This window comes from Aulonocara sp. 'chitande type north' Nkhata Bay, linkage group LG22, assembly GCF_057382095.1.
Source record: "Aulonocara sp. 'chitande type north' Nkhata Bay isolate Kocher_YH1m ecotype deep benthic linkage group LG22, A_spYH_male_GT1.1, whole genome shotgun sequence".
NCBI classification, from domain to species: Eukaryota; Metazoa; Chordata; class Actinopteri; order Cichliformes; family Cichlidae; genus Aulonocara; species Aulonocara sp. 'chitande type north' Nkhata Bay.
In genome coordinates this window covers 9,059,767-9,076,789 of record NC_141364.1, presented here as the reverse complement: position 1 = coordinate 9,076,789, position 17,023 = coordinate 9,059,767, and the positions used below count along the sequence as shown (strand labels likewise).

The 17,023-nt window shown below is 39.0% G+C and overlaps 2 protein-coding genes across 3 annotated transcripts; both read left to right on the top strand.

The window, feature by feature from the left end:
• The first annotated feature begins 349 nt into the window (after nucleotides 1-349).
• Nucleotides 350-10,196, top strand: LOC147303471 (cyclic GMP-AMP synthase). 2 transcript variants are annotated; one of them, XM_086280397.1, is made up of 10 exons: nucleotides 350-595; nucleotides 2,680-2,741; nucleotides 2,996-3,118; nucleotides 3,212-3,429; nucleotides 3,755-3,983; nucleotides 4,977-5,107; nucleotides 6,070-6,214; nucleotides 7,551-7,650; nucleotides 8,059-8,181; nucleotides 9,315-10,196. In XM_086280397.1, the coding sequence occupies exons 3-10, from the start codon at nucleotides 3,013-3,015 to the stop codon at nucleotides 9,706-9,708; spliced, it is 1,446 nt and encodes a 481-aa protein (XP_086136523.1). In that variant the 5' UTR covers nucleotides 350-595; nucleotides 2,680-2,741; nucleotides 2,996-3,012; the 3' UTR covers nucleotides 9,709-10,196. The 2 variants fall into 2 exon arrangements, with proteins under 2 accessions (XP_086136523.1, XP_086136521.1); XM_086280395.1 differs by lacking the exon at nucleotides 2,680-2,741.
• A 1,145-nt stretch (nucleotides 10,197-11,341) lies between these two features.
• Nucleotides 11,342-15,840, top strand: rpl11 (ribosomal protein L11). Its single transcript, XM_086279132.1, has 6 exons — nucleotides 11,342-11,472; nucleotides 12,092-12,242; nucleotides 13,131-13,237; nucleotides 13,536-13,667; nucleotides 14,961-15,071; nucleotides 15,758-15,840. The coding sequence occupies exons 1-6, from the start codon at nucleotides 11,467-11,469 to the stop codon at nucleotides 15,785-15,787; spliced, it is 537 nt and encodes a 178-aa protein (XP_086135258.1). The 5' UTR covers nucleotides 11,342-11,466; the 3' UTR covers nucleotides 15,788-15,840.
• The last annotated feature ends 1,183 nt before the right edge of the window (nucleotides 15,841-17,023 follow it).

Genomic DNA, 17,023 nt, shown 5'->3' with positions numbered 1-17,023 from the left:
TTTCTAAGCACCAGCAGGACAAGTTCTCTGCTCTCTCATCTCCATCAGAGTATGCAGAGAACAAGAATAAGGATTATTTATGCCCTCATTTATTTCTGTAGTAGAATCAAAGGTGACACAGCCTTCGCATTTTCTTGAAAATGAAACCAAAAAAATCAGAGGATATTTCCAGATTGTGCAAGATTACTTGGAACAGTGTTTGGTTGAATGTATGACACATTCTTTCCACTTAAGTGATCCTGACCTAACACGAGCAGGTAAGAGATAAAAGCCACAAAAACACAAGTAAAGCATTAAACCTCACACTTGATTCATAGAGCCTAAATGCTTCCTGATGTAGTGGTGTCTTTGTGGGAATTCATTGTTGGGCACACTTGAACGTAAAAGGTGTGTGAGCACATACCCCAGCTCATTGCGCAACATTTTCCCATCAGGGGTGATGAAGCTCAAAACCGGATCCCAGGTAGGAGGAGGAGGAAGAGGGCTTCATCCCTAGATTCTGCTTCATGATAACTGAAAGAGAAAGTAATCCTAGAGTAGGAAGTAAAACACAACAGCCAGGGCTTCATCTCCATTTGCAGAGGACGCTGCTCAGGTGAGTCAAACCGCTGTCGGATTGTTTCATTTGCTTCTTTTCACATCACAAATCACTCGCTTCGGTGTTTTACGGCAGAGGTCACAGAGCCGCGGCTCTTTCGCCCCTCAGCTGTGGTTTTTGAAAGCCAAAATGATCGGATCCGGGATCCGTGAAGCCGAACTTAATATAATGTGCGTAAATGATCAGTATTTATTCAGGTTTGGACGTACACGTTTATAAAAGTGTTATACCTGTGGTCGGATCGCTTCGTATTTCTGTGTGGATTGGAGCACGCGCGTAGGAGTCCTTAAACATTACACAGAAATCACTGGTACGCGTGTAACGCTTAGTTTACGCTCGTGGGTCACATTGTACGCATATGCAACCCTTTTCAGTCAAATTACCTCCATATTTCTTTGGATCTTTGGATCCACTTACGCAATCAGGTTTTCTTAAACATTAACTACACGAACTCCTTCTTAACACTGCTGGCCTGCAGGGATATTAAAGGGACCTCGTACAGCCCTGATGGGGAGGAGCAGTGATGTTCATAAACACAAACAACGCTAACCGGCCCACTGCTACATTTTGTTTATTTGAAAGTTGGGTATTTACCATCTACTAGTATAAATTATCAAGTTTGATCCAAAGCGTGGCAGACGACTAAAAGTATTGCTCAATAACCTATAAAACATCTCACCTGAGTTTTTTACTGTAAAGAAAATCAAGGTACACGATAAATTAAATAACACATCCTTTAATCAAACGATGCTTTATCAAATTTGATGAACAGCCTGAGATGTAAATCCGTAAAATTACAGAAAAAGCAAAAAGTACTGAGATTGTCCTCTAACTGAAAAGATGACATTTTCTGTTCATTCACAGAAAATCACATTCATTTGACTAATCTGAATAAATGGCCACAGACCCACAGCAAACAAAACAAAGCAAAACTGTAATGAAATAGTGGAATAGTGAAAAAAGAGAAACTTTTCGGTAATGAATTGTCACCCTGACAAAAAACAAAACAAAACACACCTTAAATTGTATAGTTTAATATTTCTTTCTTTTACTTAGTTTATTTTATTATGCAAGGCCATGGGCTTTATCTTAGTCAGGAGTTGAATATTTCCCTGCTTCTGCAATTTTCTCATCCATTTATTGCTCCAGAGAAGTCTAGAAGTTCATTTTACTCATAAACTTTAAAACAAACCGGCCATGACTGACCGGCCTTTGTTTTTTTACACCCTGTACATTATAAATGTTTTGCTCCCTGCTGACAGCTGAGCTGCTGACATTACATTTCAGCTGGCTTCTGTTTGAATTTTGCTGTACTTTGTTTGGAGGAAGTCTTCTGATATCTGTTAAGTTTTTCACTGTCTCAATGAGAAATTCCTGCTTTTTTGCAGTGGGTAATAAGAAAGTGAATGACGTGTGTATGAATGAAGTGTATGAGAACAGAGCATTGGTAACTTGATTTCAACCAACAGTACAGCACTTTGGTGCAGCTTTTACAGTCAGGTGGTGTTAATGAAAGTCCAGCTGACACAAACTCTGGACTCCAGTGAGTCTGACATGTTCATACCAACTGGGCCCAAAGGGCTCAACTGTCCTGTCAGTTTGTTTAACCAAAGCGTGGAAGGGAGCTGTGAATGTGCAGGATAGCAGCAATGCAGGGTGTGGCCGGATGACTGAAGTGTATGTAGGATGTTGGTCAGGGCTGCAAAAACAACACAACCTTACCATACTGTAATATCATATGGAATACATCAAAGCCAGCAAAGACTAAGCAAACACTTTTTTTTTAGAAACACACAGTCCTAAACTTCAATAATTAAAGACATAAAATCTAACTGTATGATATCTGTTGTAATTTATATAGAATGTATAAATGTTTACCACGTGTTAATAAACCTCTACAATTAGATCAGCAATGTCCAAAGTGTGGGCTGTGGCCCCCTGCTGGGCATTTAAGATGGTGCAGTTGGTCTGCAGAAAAAAACAAAACACAACCATGTAATTTACTATTGTGTAATTAAGATTTACAATTTGAAATGAGTGAGTTAATAAAAAGCTTCGTGTTACTTTTTCTGTTCTGACAGATATTTGGTCCTGAACTTGTCTCGGGAAAAACAAGTGTAGCAGCGGTTAGCAGCTGCTGCAGGTAAAGCGTTTAAAGTGTTACTGTCAGCTCCAAAAAAAGAAAATTGTCAGAAGATCAAAATGAATCAATGATAACACGAAGAAATAAATGAACAGAGCAGTGGTTAAAGGTTAAAGGTTGGATAGGTTGCAGAAAATTTGCAGATTTTAGAATGGGCAAAGTCAGTGGTGTGTTTCTAATATTTTTTTTTACATCTCCCATATTTACGTTTCATAGATTTAATTAAACAGCAGGTTATTTTATCTGTGTTAAAGGCTGAAATAAACGAGTTATGGAGTTAAAGGACAAACAACAACGATCCCCACGTGAGGCACGGGTGGGAGACAGAGTAAAGCCTGTCGCCAGACCAAAAGAGAAGATTCAGCAGCAGCAGTCAGGTGACACTGCCATAATTTTGGGGGCTTTACGTGAATCTTTAACGCTCACCTCTCTGCTTTGCCTAAAAAAATATTATCTTTGTCACTTTGCAGAGGAGGGGGAGGTGGCTGAGGAGTCCGCCATCCCCACAGATCTGGAGACCTGGATCAAAAATAATGCCGAAGACCTGAAGATCCGGCTGACAGACCGTCGCTGGGCTGCTGAGGTGGTCAACGATTTTCGTGAGAATCTGCTGAAATTCCTTAACAATGAACCTTTATTCAAGTCAGCAGAGTTCCTCAACGCCGGCAGCTACTTTGAGAAAGTTAAGGTGAGATCACAGCTTCTGAATTTTAATTCAGACGTGACTATTTTAATGTTTATGTTTTTTAATCCAGTTTTAAGTATTCGTATGTCCTGCCTTTGTTCTTATTAAGTTCACCTGTTCATCTGATCTTCTGACTGCCTGAAAAACATCAAATCACGTCATCAAATAACTCTTGATGCACGAGTATCACTTCAGTAGTTTCTAAAACATCTCATAGCACCTTAGTGATTAATATATAATGAAAGCCTTCCTGCACATCCCTTCCCAGTCTCTGCTCCTCCTGATTGATGTGATCTGATCTGACTTTTAATTCATCCTCTGCTCCCAGATCCACATGCCTGATGAGTTTGACATGATGCTGACGTTTCCAGGCAGCCCAAACCTACGCCTCAACCCGATGAAGCTCGACGGGGGTCTCTTCTACCGGCTCGATCTCACCCGGCCCACTCGACAACCCATTAAGGATTTTCTTCTGGAGAACAACCTCACCCTCTCGTCGAGCAAGGTCCTGAATGAGATGCATCGCCTGGTCCGCAAATTCCTCAAGACCTACAAAGGTTTTCTGCCTCACCTCTAATCTTATACTTCTGTTTCTCCTGCTGGTCTTCTGGCTTTTCCACCTTTTAATGGCTCAAAACTGTTTAGAGAATTTCCTAAAGTTGTCTTGTCAACAGGTCTTAATTGGGTGGGATCTGATCATGGTTTCATGGGATGTAAAACAGACAATCATATTGGGCTAAATTTGGATCAACTTTTACTAAGCAGAGCCCAGTTTTCACGATTATGAGGCTAAATAAAGGCCAGTCAAACAGGCACAAGAAATGATCTTGTTCGATGCTTGTTAGGATCATTTAAAATCAATACCTAGACTGAAAAAAGAACTTGTTAACTCATTTGTGCATTACAGAGACATTTTTTAATTAACACTATCCTGATATTTTTTAAACACAGCTGTATCTTAGTCCCCATCAGAGTTATTATAGTGTCACGTTTTCCATTATTTTCATTTTAGTTCAGTTTAGATGCACAGCAGCAAAACTGTGGTTTTATCATTAACAGCAAAAGAATGTAACAGTGCAAGCACTGCACAGACAAAACTATCCCAGAGTTTATGTGCATATCCATCAAACTCTCTACAGTCAAACTGAACCAAATAAACAAAAAGAGACTAAAGTTGTTATTTTTGCTGATTTTGTAAGTATGCACTATCGTTTCTGTTAGCTTTGCAGTTTTGATTTTGATGTTCGTTAACAAAAAGGTTCATCAACACCAACCCCGAGTCTCCATCACTAGATTAATAAAGTGAGATTAGAAATAATTGATTTTTTTTATTCTTTATTCCCAAAATATCTGCAGTGAATAACAATTTTATAACGAGTAGTCAGTAAACTCTGATGTTACTGAACCACAAGTGTTGAGAAGTGAAGCCCAACATGTTCAGATGCATTTTAATCACAGTGGTACCGGCCTCTTAATGTGCACTCTTCAGAGTGGGATCCTTACACAAACAAAAACAGAGTTTTTAACATTTAACCTGTGCCTGTTTTCAGTGCCCGATGAATGCTATCGCTGGGAGGTGAACAGGAAGCGCGTGCACTCTCCGGCTGTCACTTTGTCTCTCTTCAAAACTGACAAGAACAGCGAGGAACTGATCTCCGTGGACGTGGTTCCTGCGCTCGAGGTAATCACTGAATCTGCTCTGTGGTCATAAATAAGATTACTGACCGCTTTATGTGTGCTGCTCAAAATCACAATTAAAGGTATGAAGCCTGGAGGACCTGTAGTTTTGTCTGAATGGTGCATGATTCACCTTCAGCACTTTTGTAACAATGCTCAGTTTGTTTAACTTGGACATAAGAGAAATCATCACTGGCTTCTTTCTCCTCCCCCCAAAATTACTCATACCCCTTTAAAGTGACGCCGGAAACTATTGGCAAAATAAAACCACACATCTGCATGTATTGTCTGTACTTTAAGGGCTCTGGAAACACTGGGCTCTCCCAGTCTTGTGTTTCTAATGTTTCCCTCTCAGTAACGTAAAATTTTTAAGTCTTTTGTCAAACCTATCTTGTGCATCAACTTGTAACTTTTTTTGGTTTGACAGTTTGAGACTTGTTTTTTTGACTAGTGTCAGTTTCAAAGTTTGCTTATAAAGTGAGACACAGAGCAGTGAGTTTAAGGTGTTTATTCACTTGCAAGGGAAGAAATGCCATACATATTTATTCTGGGAGCAGATAAGCTTCAAAGAAATCAGTTTAGTTACCACAAGGAAAAACTACAGGAATATTTACTCCTTACCAGACAGCAACAGCACATAACACACCTCAAAATGGATTACAATAATAAACATAGCCCCCAGTATGCACCTACATTTTTTTCCCACTATACACAAAGGTCACAAAACTAATTTTGAGGAGATAGAATCACTTGGAAATCTAGCAATGACATCTCCCAAAGGGCAAAACAAAACAGGCATCCCAAAAAAGGCTTGACAGAGGAATAACAACATCAGGATGCCATTGAAACCCACCAAAAAATAAATATTAAACAGTGAACCGGGACAGTTACATGACACGTGGCAAAAGAGTTAACTGTGTTTTGCACCTGCTGTGAGGTAATGTTCCTCCTCGTGTCTGTTTGTAGGTTCAAAGTTGGCCGGCTGCGGTTCGTAATGGCCTGGATATATCCAACTGGCTGGGAAAGAAAGCTCTTCAAGACATCCGAAGATTGCCGTGTTATTTTGTACCAAAGAGGCAGAAAGGACGAAACCTCAGCGAGGACGCCAAAGGTGAGAGGAAGCTGACTCCTCTCCAGACCCCAAACTCAGAGAGGAGTTTCTGTGTGGTTTGTTTTAAAAAAGACTGGCAATGCAAAGCACATTCATTTCAGTTCAACTCATTTTCAGTTATATAGAGAAAACACAGAAAACCAGAACAATCACATGACCCCCTATGAGCAAGATCTTCAACGACAGTGGGAAAGAAAAACTCCCTTTTAACAGGAAGAAACCTCCAGCATAACAGCCTGAGCGTTTGGCTCATGGTGATATAGTGATATAGTGATACATACTCTGATTTATCATTATGAAACCTTGTCCGTCTTTAACATAAGGTGAAACAGTGACTGAAAAAAGTATTATCCACCATTCATCCTTTCATTTTCTTAACTGCTTAACCCACAGGTGTCAAATTCCAGGCCTCGAGGGCCGGTGTCCTGCAGGTTTTAGATGGATTCTTGATCCATCACAGCTGATTTAAATAGCTAAATTACCTCCTCAACATGTCTTCAAGTTCTCCAGAGGCCTGGTAATGAACTAATCATTTGATTTGAGTGTGTGTACCCAGGGTGATATCTAGAACCTGCAGGACACCGGCCCTCGAGGCCTGGAGTTCGACACCCCTGACTTAACTGGACAGTTCAGCTAACGGTAGCTATATGACAGAAAATAAGGAAAAGCCTGATAGATTCACTTCAACAACAGCCAGAAAGTTTAAAAAAGTATTATTTTTCTGTAAGATGATACAAATGTTTTGTTTAGGATAAAGGTCGGGGTGTTTCTCAGTGTTTTTCCAGCATCAGCTTTAAAGATTCCCATTATGTTGGAAGCTTCTTGAGCTAGGTCCTTCAGTGTTTTGGGGCAAATATCTGGTGCTATGCTTCAGTGACTCTCAGGGGTGGAGCTCATGTTAACAAAGTGACGGATTCTTGAAGTCACTAAAATATTTGGATGTCCAATTTATGACAGCAGGTTTGTATATGTGTAGAAATCCCAGTTTTGCAGGTAGACGACTGTTTTATTTACATCTTCTCATGGACAAGACATATAATAATATTTAAAACAGTCCAAATCGTGTGAATGGTTTCAGAGATATCGAAGTTTGAGTACTGGGGAAAAACAATCAATACATTTTGATCCATCTTCAGTGTACAGGTATGACACCATGACCGAAGTCCAAAATAATAACAACAACTAAGAGCAAAGACAAAATATAAAATAAGACAAACTATGACAGGTCATAGATAGGTTTGAATCTCTGAAGCTTTATTGCACAATAGACAGTGCTCGGTTTTGTTGTATGCTGTCCGAATACGTGGTGATATTATGTTTTGCCTTCCCTCATCAGAGAGCTGGAGGATCTCTTTCTCTCACATTGAGAAGAAAATCATCACGTCTCATGGCAACAAGAAAACCTGCTGTGAGAGTCGTGACACCAAATGCTGCCGGTGAGACATCTTCTCACACAAGATCTGATCATCTTGGAATCACAGGCCGGAGTAAAGCACTTAAGTGTCGAGTGTCATTTAGACAGAATCTTAATTGATAGATTTAATTGGTTTGACCACAGTATTCAGAGTTGATGATGTCGCTGTGTAAAATGACATAAGTGCAATTACAGATCTTGTGCCATCCTGTGCAGTTCTGTTTTAGAGCTACACTTATTATGCTTGTAGAGCATTTTCGATAAGATAATAAACAAATAATTGAGTAATGTAGAGCTGGGATCAGCTCCAGCCTGCCTGTGAGCCTAGACTGTCTAATTGGCTAATGAAGTGGATGACAAATGTCACAGATTTTAAACTTTTGGATTGTGCCTTTCTGCCATATGTTTTTTTTTTTTGTTTTTTTTGCAGAAAGCGGTGCTTAATGCTCCTCAAATCTCTGATTGAGGGTCTAAAACAACGTTTTCCTGAAGAGCTGAATGACCTCTGTTCGTACCATGGGAAGACCACCTTCCTGCACACCCTGTCCACCAGGTATTCCTCAAAACTCTCGTTACAGGGGTAGGCTAAAGGTAGAGCTAACGATGGTTGGCTTGAAGTCCTGATTTCTCCTGACGTATGTGTGGGTGATAAATTCATGTAAAAAAGAAATGTGATGTACTGGCGGCTTCCAACTCACTTGCTGTTATGTTTTCCTTTTTGTTCTTATATGTTTATATATATACATATATATATATATATACATATATATATATACGTGTGTATATATATATATATATATATATATATATATATATATATATATATATATATATATAGATAGATAGATAGATAGATAGATAGATAGATAGATAGATAGATAGATAGATAGATAGATAGATATCTCAACCTTGTTTGAAATTGCATTGTTCAAACATAAATGACTTTACTAATCTCTAAATAAATTAAAGAACTACAAAGTGAATTCCTAAATGAATTTGCTAATGCATATTTTCTTGCACAAGTCATTGTTGAGGCACAAAATCAGCATCTGCAACAGATTATGTTCCCAGCTGTGAGAAGCTCCACCCACCTCCTGTTTAAACCTTCTGTTAGTAAGGGACAGCCAATCAAAAGAAGGTCTAATGCAGTGGTTCCCAAACTGTGCAGTGGCCCCTCTAGTGGCACACGAAGCCACTGCCAATGGGTTGCAGACATACATGCCCATAATGGAAAGAAGTTGAATACAATAATAACATTTTTATTTATTTATTTGTTTTTGGGGAACATAAGTAAAGTAGAGTATTTGATGTTAGTGCATTGATCTTTATTTAACTAAAGTTCAGCTTGGTCCCTGGTTTTGTTGTGAAAAACAAAATAAAAGACAAAATTGTTGCATGTGGAGAATTAATCGTGGCTCAGGGTCCAAAGCTACCCTATTAGACTCCAAGAATAAAAAATATGTAAAGATTAGCACAATCGTTTCCTTTCAGTTGAATAACAAGCAAAACATTTCCTATTTAAATCTCTGCAAAATATTACAAGTAAATATAACAAAGTATATTTATGCTTATTACTAATTATAATGATAAGAATGAGTGACCTGTAATCTGCCCACAAATTGATATGACTCTTAACTTACATACGTGATTTCTCTGATGTTTTCCTCCCTGCATCCTGTCTTTCAGGTATGACGATGCCAAATGGAACCCTCAGGACCTTCCTGTCTGCTTCCTGTATCTTGTCCGGGCGCTGGAGGACTATGCGAGCAGAGGCAACCTCCCTCACTTCTTTGCTCCCGAATGCAACCTCTTCTCGCCGTCCTCCTTCTCTCGTAAAGCTCTGGCTTTCCTCGTCAGTGCCCTGAAGGAGCAGAGGAGGGAGGGCCTGCCCCTACTGAAGCCTCCAGCTCTGGTGCCACCTCTGATGCCCAGGGAAGATTTAGATGAAACCTGCAATGAGACGTTTGAGGAAAGGTCCTTCGTACTGGTTCACTTTGTGGACGCAGCACTGATGAATAAACTGGGTGTAGCATTTACTGTCCTGGTGGGTTATGCCTTCTATATCCTGTTATCCTGTTAAGTAATGAGAAATGTGAAGTATGATGCTGATTAAGTGAAACCCTGTGACCAAAAACTGATTTCAGACATTTCAGGTGAAATCAAATTAACGTCATTGTACATTGTTTGATGTTATGAAGTAGTTATAAAAAAAACATTTTACATCCTGATATTTTCTTTACTTAATAATAGCATTAAACTTCCAGGTGGACCTATAGTGCATGTCGTAGAGCTATTCCATGGCAGCCTTTCGAGCCATGAAATAGTTCATTGATGTCATTAAAGGTTAGGTTGTGTTCACATTATTTACCTTTATTATTATTATTGTTGTTGTTGTTGTTGTTGTTGTTGTTGTTGTTTCCCGTTCCCTCACTTTTTCTATCTATGTAGAATTTTAGATCTTTTTGAATTATTGTGTTTTTGTGAAAATCGGATTTAATGTGACTTCCTTGCAACCTAAAAAAACAAAATTAATAAATCTATTTTATAGAGAGGTATTTAAAGTGTAATAAAGGCAAATAATAATAATAATAAAATACAAAAACATTAGTTTGAGTTTTGTGTGTGCGTGTGGCTCAATTCACCATTTTAAATGTTGTGTTTTTGAAAAAATTAAGTGTAATATGACTCAGCTTCATAAACAAAAATATTAATAGATCAAAAAGGGAAACTCATCCAACAGCTTTTCCATTAGGTGTAATTATTGCTTAATTAAATAGCAATATATAGAAAAGATAATACATTGGATGATAATTATTGTAATTTTTTAATTGTCTTGCTTTCACAAATAATTATAAAAGAAATGAGGACGGCTTGCTTCGTCTTGAAATTGTTTTGTCTGGTAAAAACTCTGAAGACAAAAATATATTTAATCAACATATATTTAATTAATTAATCCTGTAAACAGATATTTACAGGATGGTAGTGAGACCTGCTAGTGTTTGTTTGGAAAGGGTGGCTCTAAAAAAAGACAGGAGGCCGAGCAGGAAGGCACAGAGTAGAAGATGTTAATATTTCACTGGGAATGACCTGAATGGACAACATAAGAACTGAGTGCATCAGCAAGACAGCTCAGGTTGAGCGGTTAGAGAAGCGAGGCTGAGGTGGTCTGGACATGTGCAGAGGAAGGATAGTGGATATACTGGACAGAAGATGTTGAATATGGAGCTGCCAGGCAGGAAGGAAAGAGGAAGAGGAGGTTCGTGGATGCAGCGAGGAAGGTGGTCGAGAGGGTTAGTGTGACAGAAGAGGATGTTAGAGGCAGGGTGAGATGGAGGCTGATGATCTGCTTTGGTAACCCCTAAAGGAAATAGATTGAAAAGACATAGTAGTTAACAGTGATACAGAAGAAATACACATGAGCATCTTTCAATAGACTTGAAGCACCTGGCAGCCAGCATAAATGCCTCCTCCTGCCTATTAGCGCAGTTATGTTGAATTTTGAAGCGTTGCTTAAATTATAGTGGGAAACAGGGCAAAAAAAGCACTGTGTGTTAATTTATCAGTCAAAACTGCTGATTTTACCTTCAAAAGAAAAAAGTTTAAAACTTTCTTTTATGACGTCTAATATTTTAGCTCTATTGTCATTTTAACTTTATGATATATTTTTAACTTTATTTATTTTTGTTGTTGTTGTTGATGTTTTTAGCTGTTATTATTATTTCACGTTACACGGAACCTTGGCTCTCTCCATCGATGTTTCCTCAAGCCGCGTTTCGGTGAACCCACGACTATAAATATACGTCGCCGGAAACGAAACGCCCTCTTTTAGTGATCCAACATGGCGGTGAGTATCGTCTCACGTCGTACTGTGGCGATGAAATGTGAAGTTACGGTTAAAATCTGCAGTCATCGGAGCAGCAGGCTCATCCTGATGGCTGATCCGTCAACAGAGCCATAGACCTCACTGTGGTTGATCACACTGGGGTCGTATTTGTACATAAAAGTTGGAGAAAAGTGATTAAAAGTAGGAAAGCGAGTAATGCTAACCAGCTAGCCGCTAACAGACTCTGTGAACCTGTGCGCTTCCGCTATTAAAGTTCAGATTGCAGAGACGTTCAGGCCGCTTTTTGAGCGTGTCGTTTTTTAATCGAGGTGTTTTTAGGCAGTTTAACGGGGTTGCCAAAAATCAGGACGTGTATGATTCTTGTGTCAGTGCTAACAGTAGCATTAGCAGCGGGGATATGTACGGACATGTTCTCCGGCCGGCATGTGTTGATCTCAGGCTGAAGTAGATCAGATCATTGACAGGACGTAAGAGACTGAAGGAATAAACTGAAGCTCGAGTAAGGCTGTTTTTTTAGCGGAACAGGAGCAGCTAAGATGGTGTGAGGACTTTGGATGATGGTGGTTTTGTCATGTTTTATATTTTTGAGTTGCTGATCCTATGTGTTGTTCCCTTTCAGGACCAGGGTGAGAAGAAGGAGAACCCCATGCGAGAGGTCCGCATTCGCAAGCTCTGCTTGAACATCTGCGTGGGAGAGAGCGGAGACAGACTGACCAGAGCTGCCAAGGTGCTGGAGCAGCTCACGGGGCAGACCCCCGTCTTCTCCAAGGGTAGGTGTCTGTCTCACTTTAGCAAAAAACACAACTTTGTCACAGTTACACAGTACAACCAGGTTCAAAGGTAAAGTCCCTGTGTATATGATAAAGGACAGTACAAATATACAACACAAGAGTGCCATATGGACAGGTGAGGGTAAGACCAAACAGAATCTAAGCTATTGGGATGAAATGGTCTCTGAGGCCTGAGTTGTGAGTATTGAAGACTCTTGTGTTGCCATTATTTGTATTTTACTTTGAAAACTCACTTGCCAATGGCCTCTCTTGGACTTGCGTACCTCCTGACAGGAGATGGTGACTGTAGTCCTCGTTTGGCACACCGGTACATTAGTGATATTGTTGCCTGTTGCAGGTTCTAGTCGGGTCCTCCTGCATAGAAAAACAAAGTTTTCACTTTCTAGCTGTGGTTTAGTCTTAGTTATTAGTTGTACTGTAATAAAATATGCATAATTCACTTAACTGACTTCTGCAACTGGTGCTGATGAGTGAGGGCAACAAGCCAGCAAATCTGTGGTAACGGCTCCGGGTTATGTTTCTGTTCTCGGTTGAGTTTAAGCCTGTTTCTTAAAGTCAAGAAAACTTCTTTGAAAAGTCTATTTTACTGTTAAAAAACAAAAATGATCACCAGACTTTTTCAAATCCTAAAGTCAAATGTAAGCAGCTGAACAGAGGTTATGATTAACCGCGGCACACATCCCGCCTTGTGTTTGATGGGCCAGTAGTAGCTCAACTTTTTAAACTACTTCCTGTAGCCCCTTGCTATGTGTCTAATCTTAAATGTGTACCTCCTTGAGGAGGAATGGACTGCATTTTGGAAATATTTCACTCCGCTTCGTGCTGTTATGGGGACTTAAAGGTTGTTTTTGTTTCCTCCTCCTGCAGCCCGCTACACTGTGAGATCCTTTGGTATTCGCAGAAATGAAAAGATTGCTGTCCACTGCACCGTCCGTGGAGCCAAAGCAGAGGAGATTCTGGAGAAGGGACTCAAGGTCTGTGTCTCCATGTCATGTTTTACCTGCATCCATGTGATCTTTTTCCACTTTTCAGCCCTTGGTGTCGCTTACCCAGACTGATAAATGTTAAGGTTTTATATTGTAGTGTTTAAAATTAGAGTAAAATTTAAAATCATAGAAAACTTTTCAATAAAAAATTCATCGTTCTTCACAAAAAAAATTTGTATTAATGTAGAGTTATTCAAATTGACATGAATATTCAGATTTGTTGTCGTGTTTTGGGGGAATTTTCTTGTGCTGTTGCTGTAAATCGGTTCTCCTCTGCTGCTTCCAGGTGCGTGAGTACGAGTTGAGAAAGAACAACTTCTCCGACACCGGAAACTTTGGCTTCGGCATCCAGGAGCACATCGATCTGGGCATCAAGTACGACCCCAGCATCGGCATCTACGGTCTGGACTTCTATGTGGTGAGGAAGACTCAAATGCCTTTAAGAGTAGATAATTGTAGCGCTTATTTGGTGGGTCAGTAACGGCTACTTGTCTCCTTTTGCTTTGATTGTTCGTGTGTGGGTGCTTGATGTTGTTTGGACCTGTCATTCAAGGTTTTTGAGGGTTTTATGGTTTTAGATGACATTAAGACAACAAATCATAATAAATACGATGTAACGGGGATTTATTTGACTCATTTAATCCTTGGAGCAGCTTCCTGCAGTAGGTTTGTCTCAAGTGCTTATGTTTAGCAGTGTTTTATATTCATGTCAGTTTATTTGATGCCATCATTGTAGTGTGGCCTTTGCAGTGAGGCACAGAGACTTTGTTCTGATGTTGTTTTTTTATTTTTTATTTATTTATTTATTTTGCTCATTTTATAACCACAGAAAAATATTTTAAGCTTGACTAAATTAAATCAGTGAGGGGGAACAAAAGTTCTTTACCTTTTAAAACCGAAACCTAAAAAAAAAAAAATTAGCGTGAAAAAATAGCATACAGCTTGACAGGTTTGGCTGTATAATAAAATAAATGAGAATTTGTCTTCAGGGCTGCGATACGCAGATTTTCAGCCTTTTTTTTTTCTTTTTTTTCTTAGTACTTTTAATGTAAATCCAATTTTCCAAAAATACCAGGAAACTTGACTGAGGAAGGTGATTCTTTTGAAATCCCAAATCAGGAAATCGACAGGACTTCAGTATGAATTTATACACAGTGTAACAAACAGCACAGTCACACAAATATAAGTGCTGGAAATGGTGTAGACTTCATCGTACTCTCTACACAGAACACGCTAATTTAAATTGAGCTTTAGACCTCCCACCAGAGGAGGTGAGCAAAGACACGAAGAGAAAGTTAATTTTTAACAAAACAGCCTAGTTTAATTTTAATGTGGTGACAGCTGAATGTGAAGTGCGGTGCAGCTGCATAGACTGTCATTATAAACCCACTCACAGCTGCATGCTGTTTACTCGGATGTGACGTCTGATTTAGAAATCACACACAAAGCTGATCGTCTTTAACTGAAGCAGTACATAAAAAGTTAAGCTCTGCTTTAATGGAGTTTACTTTCTCCTATTGAAGTCGTGCACTGTGCAGCCAATATTTGCTAATGTTTTTGTAACATTCATAAGTATTAAATGATTGTTTTTATTTCATAAGCGAATCAAGTTTTGGGGGCTGTACTGAGGTCAAAGCTTTGGCTTCACAGACGCGCATCCATGCTGCTCGGAGCCTTTTCTGAAGCGCTCTCCCCTGTTTGTTGCGTTCAGGTTCTGGGCAGACCCGGCTTCAGCATCGCCGACAAGAAGCGGAAAAGGGGCCGCATCGGTTTCAAGCACCGCATCCGCAAAGAGGAGTCCATGCGCTGGTTCCAGCAGAAAGTGAGTACACAGATCCTGATTGCTGCCAGATTACGTGTCCTTTATGGAAGAATTACCCTCTGTAGGGCAACACTTTCACCACCAGGGGGAAGAGTTTCCCACTGGGTGTGCAGCTCATTTCCTGTAGAGGCTTGACCTTTTTATAAGACCACTGTTAAGAACGAGAATGTGCTGTTAGTGACCTGCATGAGTGAAGGTTGGGTTGATTTGGTCATAGCAGGTGCTTCTTTACATTTTTTTTTTTTAATAGCTGACGTTAATTTTTGAAGTTTTTAAACAGTTTCGAAAGAAAGAAATTTAGAAAACGCTCCTTTAAAAGCGACAAAGAGGAGGAACAGGATGTTTGACTCAGTTTGAGTGTCATAAACCTTTCAAAGCTCAAATGTTGACCAAATGTTAAACCTTTATTTTGAAGGGGAAACCCTGATATTTGTTGAACTTCTAATTCAAGTTAAATGCTGAACATGTATCATAAGATTTGGTGGATAATTTGCTGAAAAGTAGCACCTTTGAATCAGAGGAGGCTGATTGTATTATTATTTTTGAATTATTGAAAAGGGTAATTAAACTATTTTTAAAAGTTTTGCAGCTTTTTAAAAATTCACGTCCTTTTTGAGTGAAACGGTTCTTCTGAAAATTCAAATTCCTTCATGTGTAAGCTCTCATTCTCGTCTCCTCTCTTTCAGTACGATGGCATCATCCTCCCCGGCAAGTAAAGGACCACCTTTTGATCTTGTTTGTAACAAAGTAATAAAATGGGAAAAAATAAGTTTTTGTCTCGTGTTTTTTATTTCTCAGATCTTTTAATTGATTGTGGGAGGGGAAAAAAACTGACATGCAGAAATGTTGTGCCGATTATGAGGGAAAAATTTAAGTGTTAATTTCTGAAATGCAGCAGCATTAATTTTACTTGCGTACAGTAGTACTTTAATGTGCTCACTTTAAATGCAAACATGTTTAAAACTGGAATAAAATTCTGATAAAAGTACTAACATCCTTCAGTTTATCAACATTCGAGGTATTCTGATTTCCGAGTTGCAGTTTCATTATTTTGCTAATAGTTTTTATTATTATTTAAGCTTTATTTATGCAGGTAGTCCCATTGAGACTCAGTGTCTCATTTACAAGACATTAAAATTGAACAATAAAATGAGTTCTGCTTAACATTCTCACAGCAGTAGAAGAACATGAAACTGCTTAAAGGCAACTTCTTTAAAATACTAGAGGAGTTACAGTTTAAATGTACCCCTGCTGTGACACCAGCAATAATTCACGTCATGCAATAGACACATTAATAAAGAAATAAACAATGCGTGTTCTGCAAAATGAGTTTATGATAAATCACATGCTAAAGAAAACGATCCTCACTGTGTAACAGGAAGTGTTGAGGTGGTTGAGAAGCAGAAACCATGGCAACAAAGGACAACCCTTCACTTTGCAGAGCTCAGCTAGCGCTCTTCCTGTTTCTCCAAGCACAGAGGAGCAGGTACAACTCCTGCTGGATTAGTGGGTGGATCCACGAAGGTTTATGCTTCATAACTGATCGTGATCAAAGACACTTGACTTCAGTAGGATTGTGATTTATCCTTAAGGCTTTAAATGCCTGCAAAATACTCAGTACGATTTCCAGGCTCCTGCACAGTGCCATGTTGCATGTGATAAACCTGTGTTTTTGCACATGATAAATATATATTTATGCCCAAAATGCTGACTTATTTGATTGTGTAAATTCTTCATGTAACTCTGTTACACAAGGGTGATGTAAAATGTAAATTAAAAAGGAATCTGGTCAAATAAAATTTAATTTTTTTTATACCAAGCGCATACATCTATATAAAGCAAATACATTTTTAATTTTATATTTTTGTTGCATTTTACTCAAAACTATTGTTTCATGTTTACGAGGGACAAGGATAATGAATTTTTTAGGTTTTATTGAAATCGTGCAGTCA

Coding starts and splice junctions, on each gene's coding strand:
- LOC147303471 (XM_086280395.1), top strand. CDS start 3,013: ATGGAGTTAAAGGACAAACAACAACGATCCCCACGTGAGGCACGGGTG. Junction 3,430..3,754: donor GCTACTTTGAGAAAGTTAAG/GTGAGATCACAG, acceptor CTCTGCTCCCAG/ATCCACATGCCTGATGAGTT. Junction 6,215..7,550: donor CCTCAGCGAGGACGCCAAAG/GTGAGAGGAAGC, acceptor TTCCCTCATCAG/AGAGCTGGAGGATCTCTTTC.
- rpl11 (XM_086279132.1), top strand. Junction 12,243..13,130: donor GACCCCCGTCTTCTCCAAGG/GTAGGTGTCTGT, acceptor CTCCTCCTGCAG/CCCGCTACACTGTGAGATCC. Junction 13,668..14,960: donor ACGGTCTGGACTTCTATGTG/GTGAGGAAGACT, acceptor TGTTGCGTTCAG/GTTCTGGGCAGACCCGGCTT.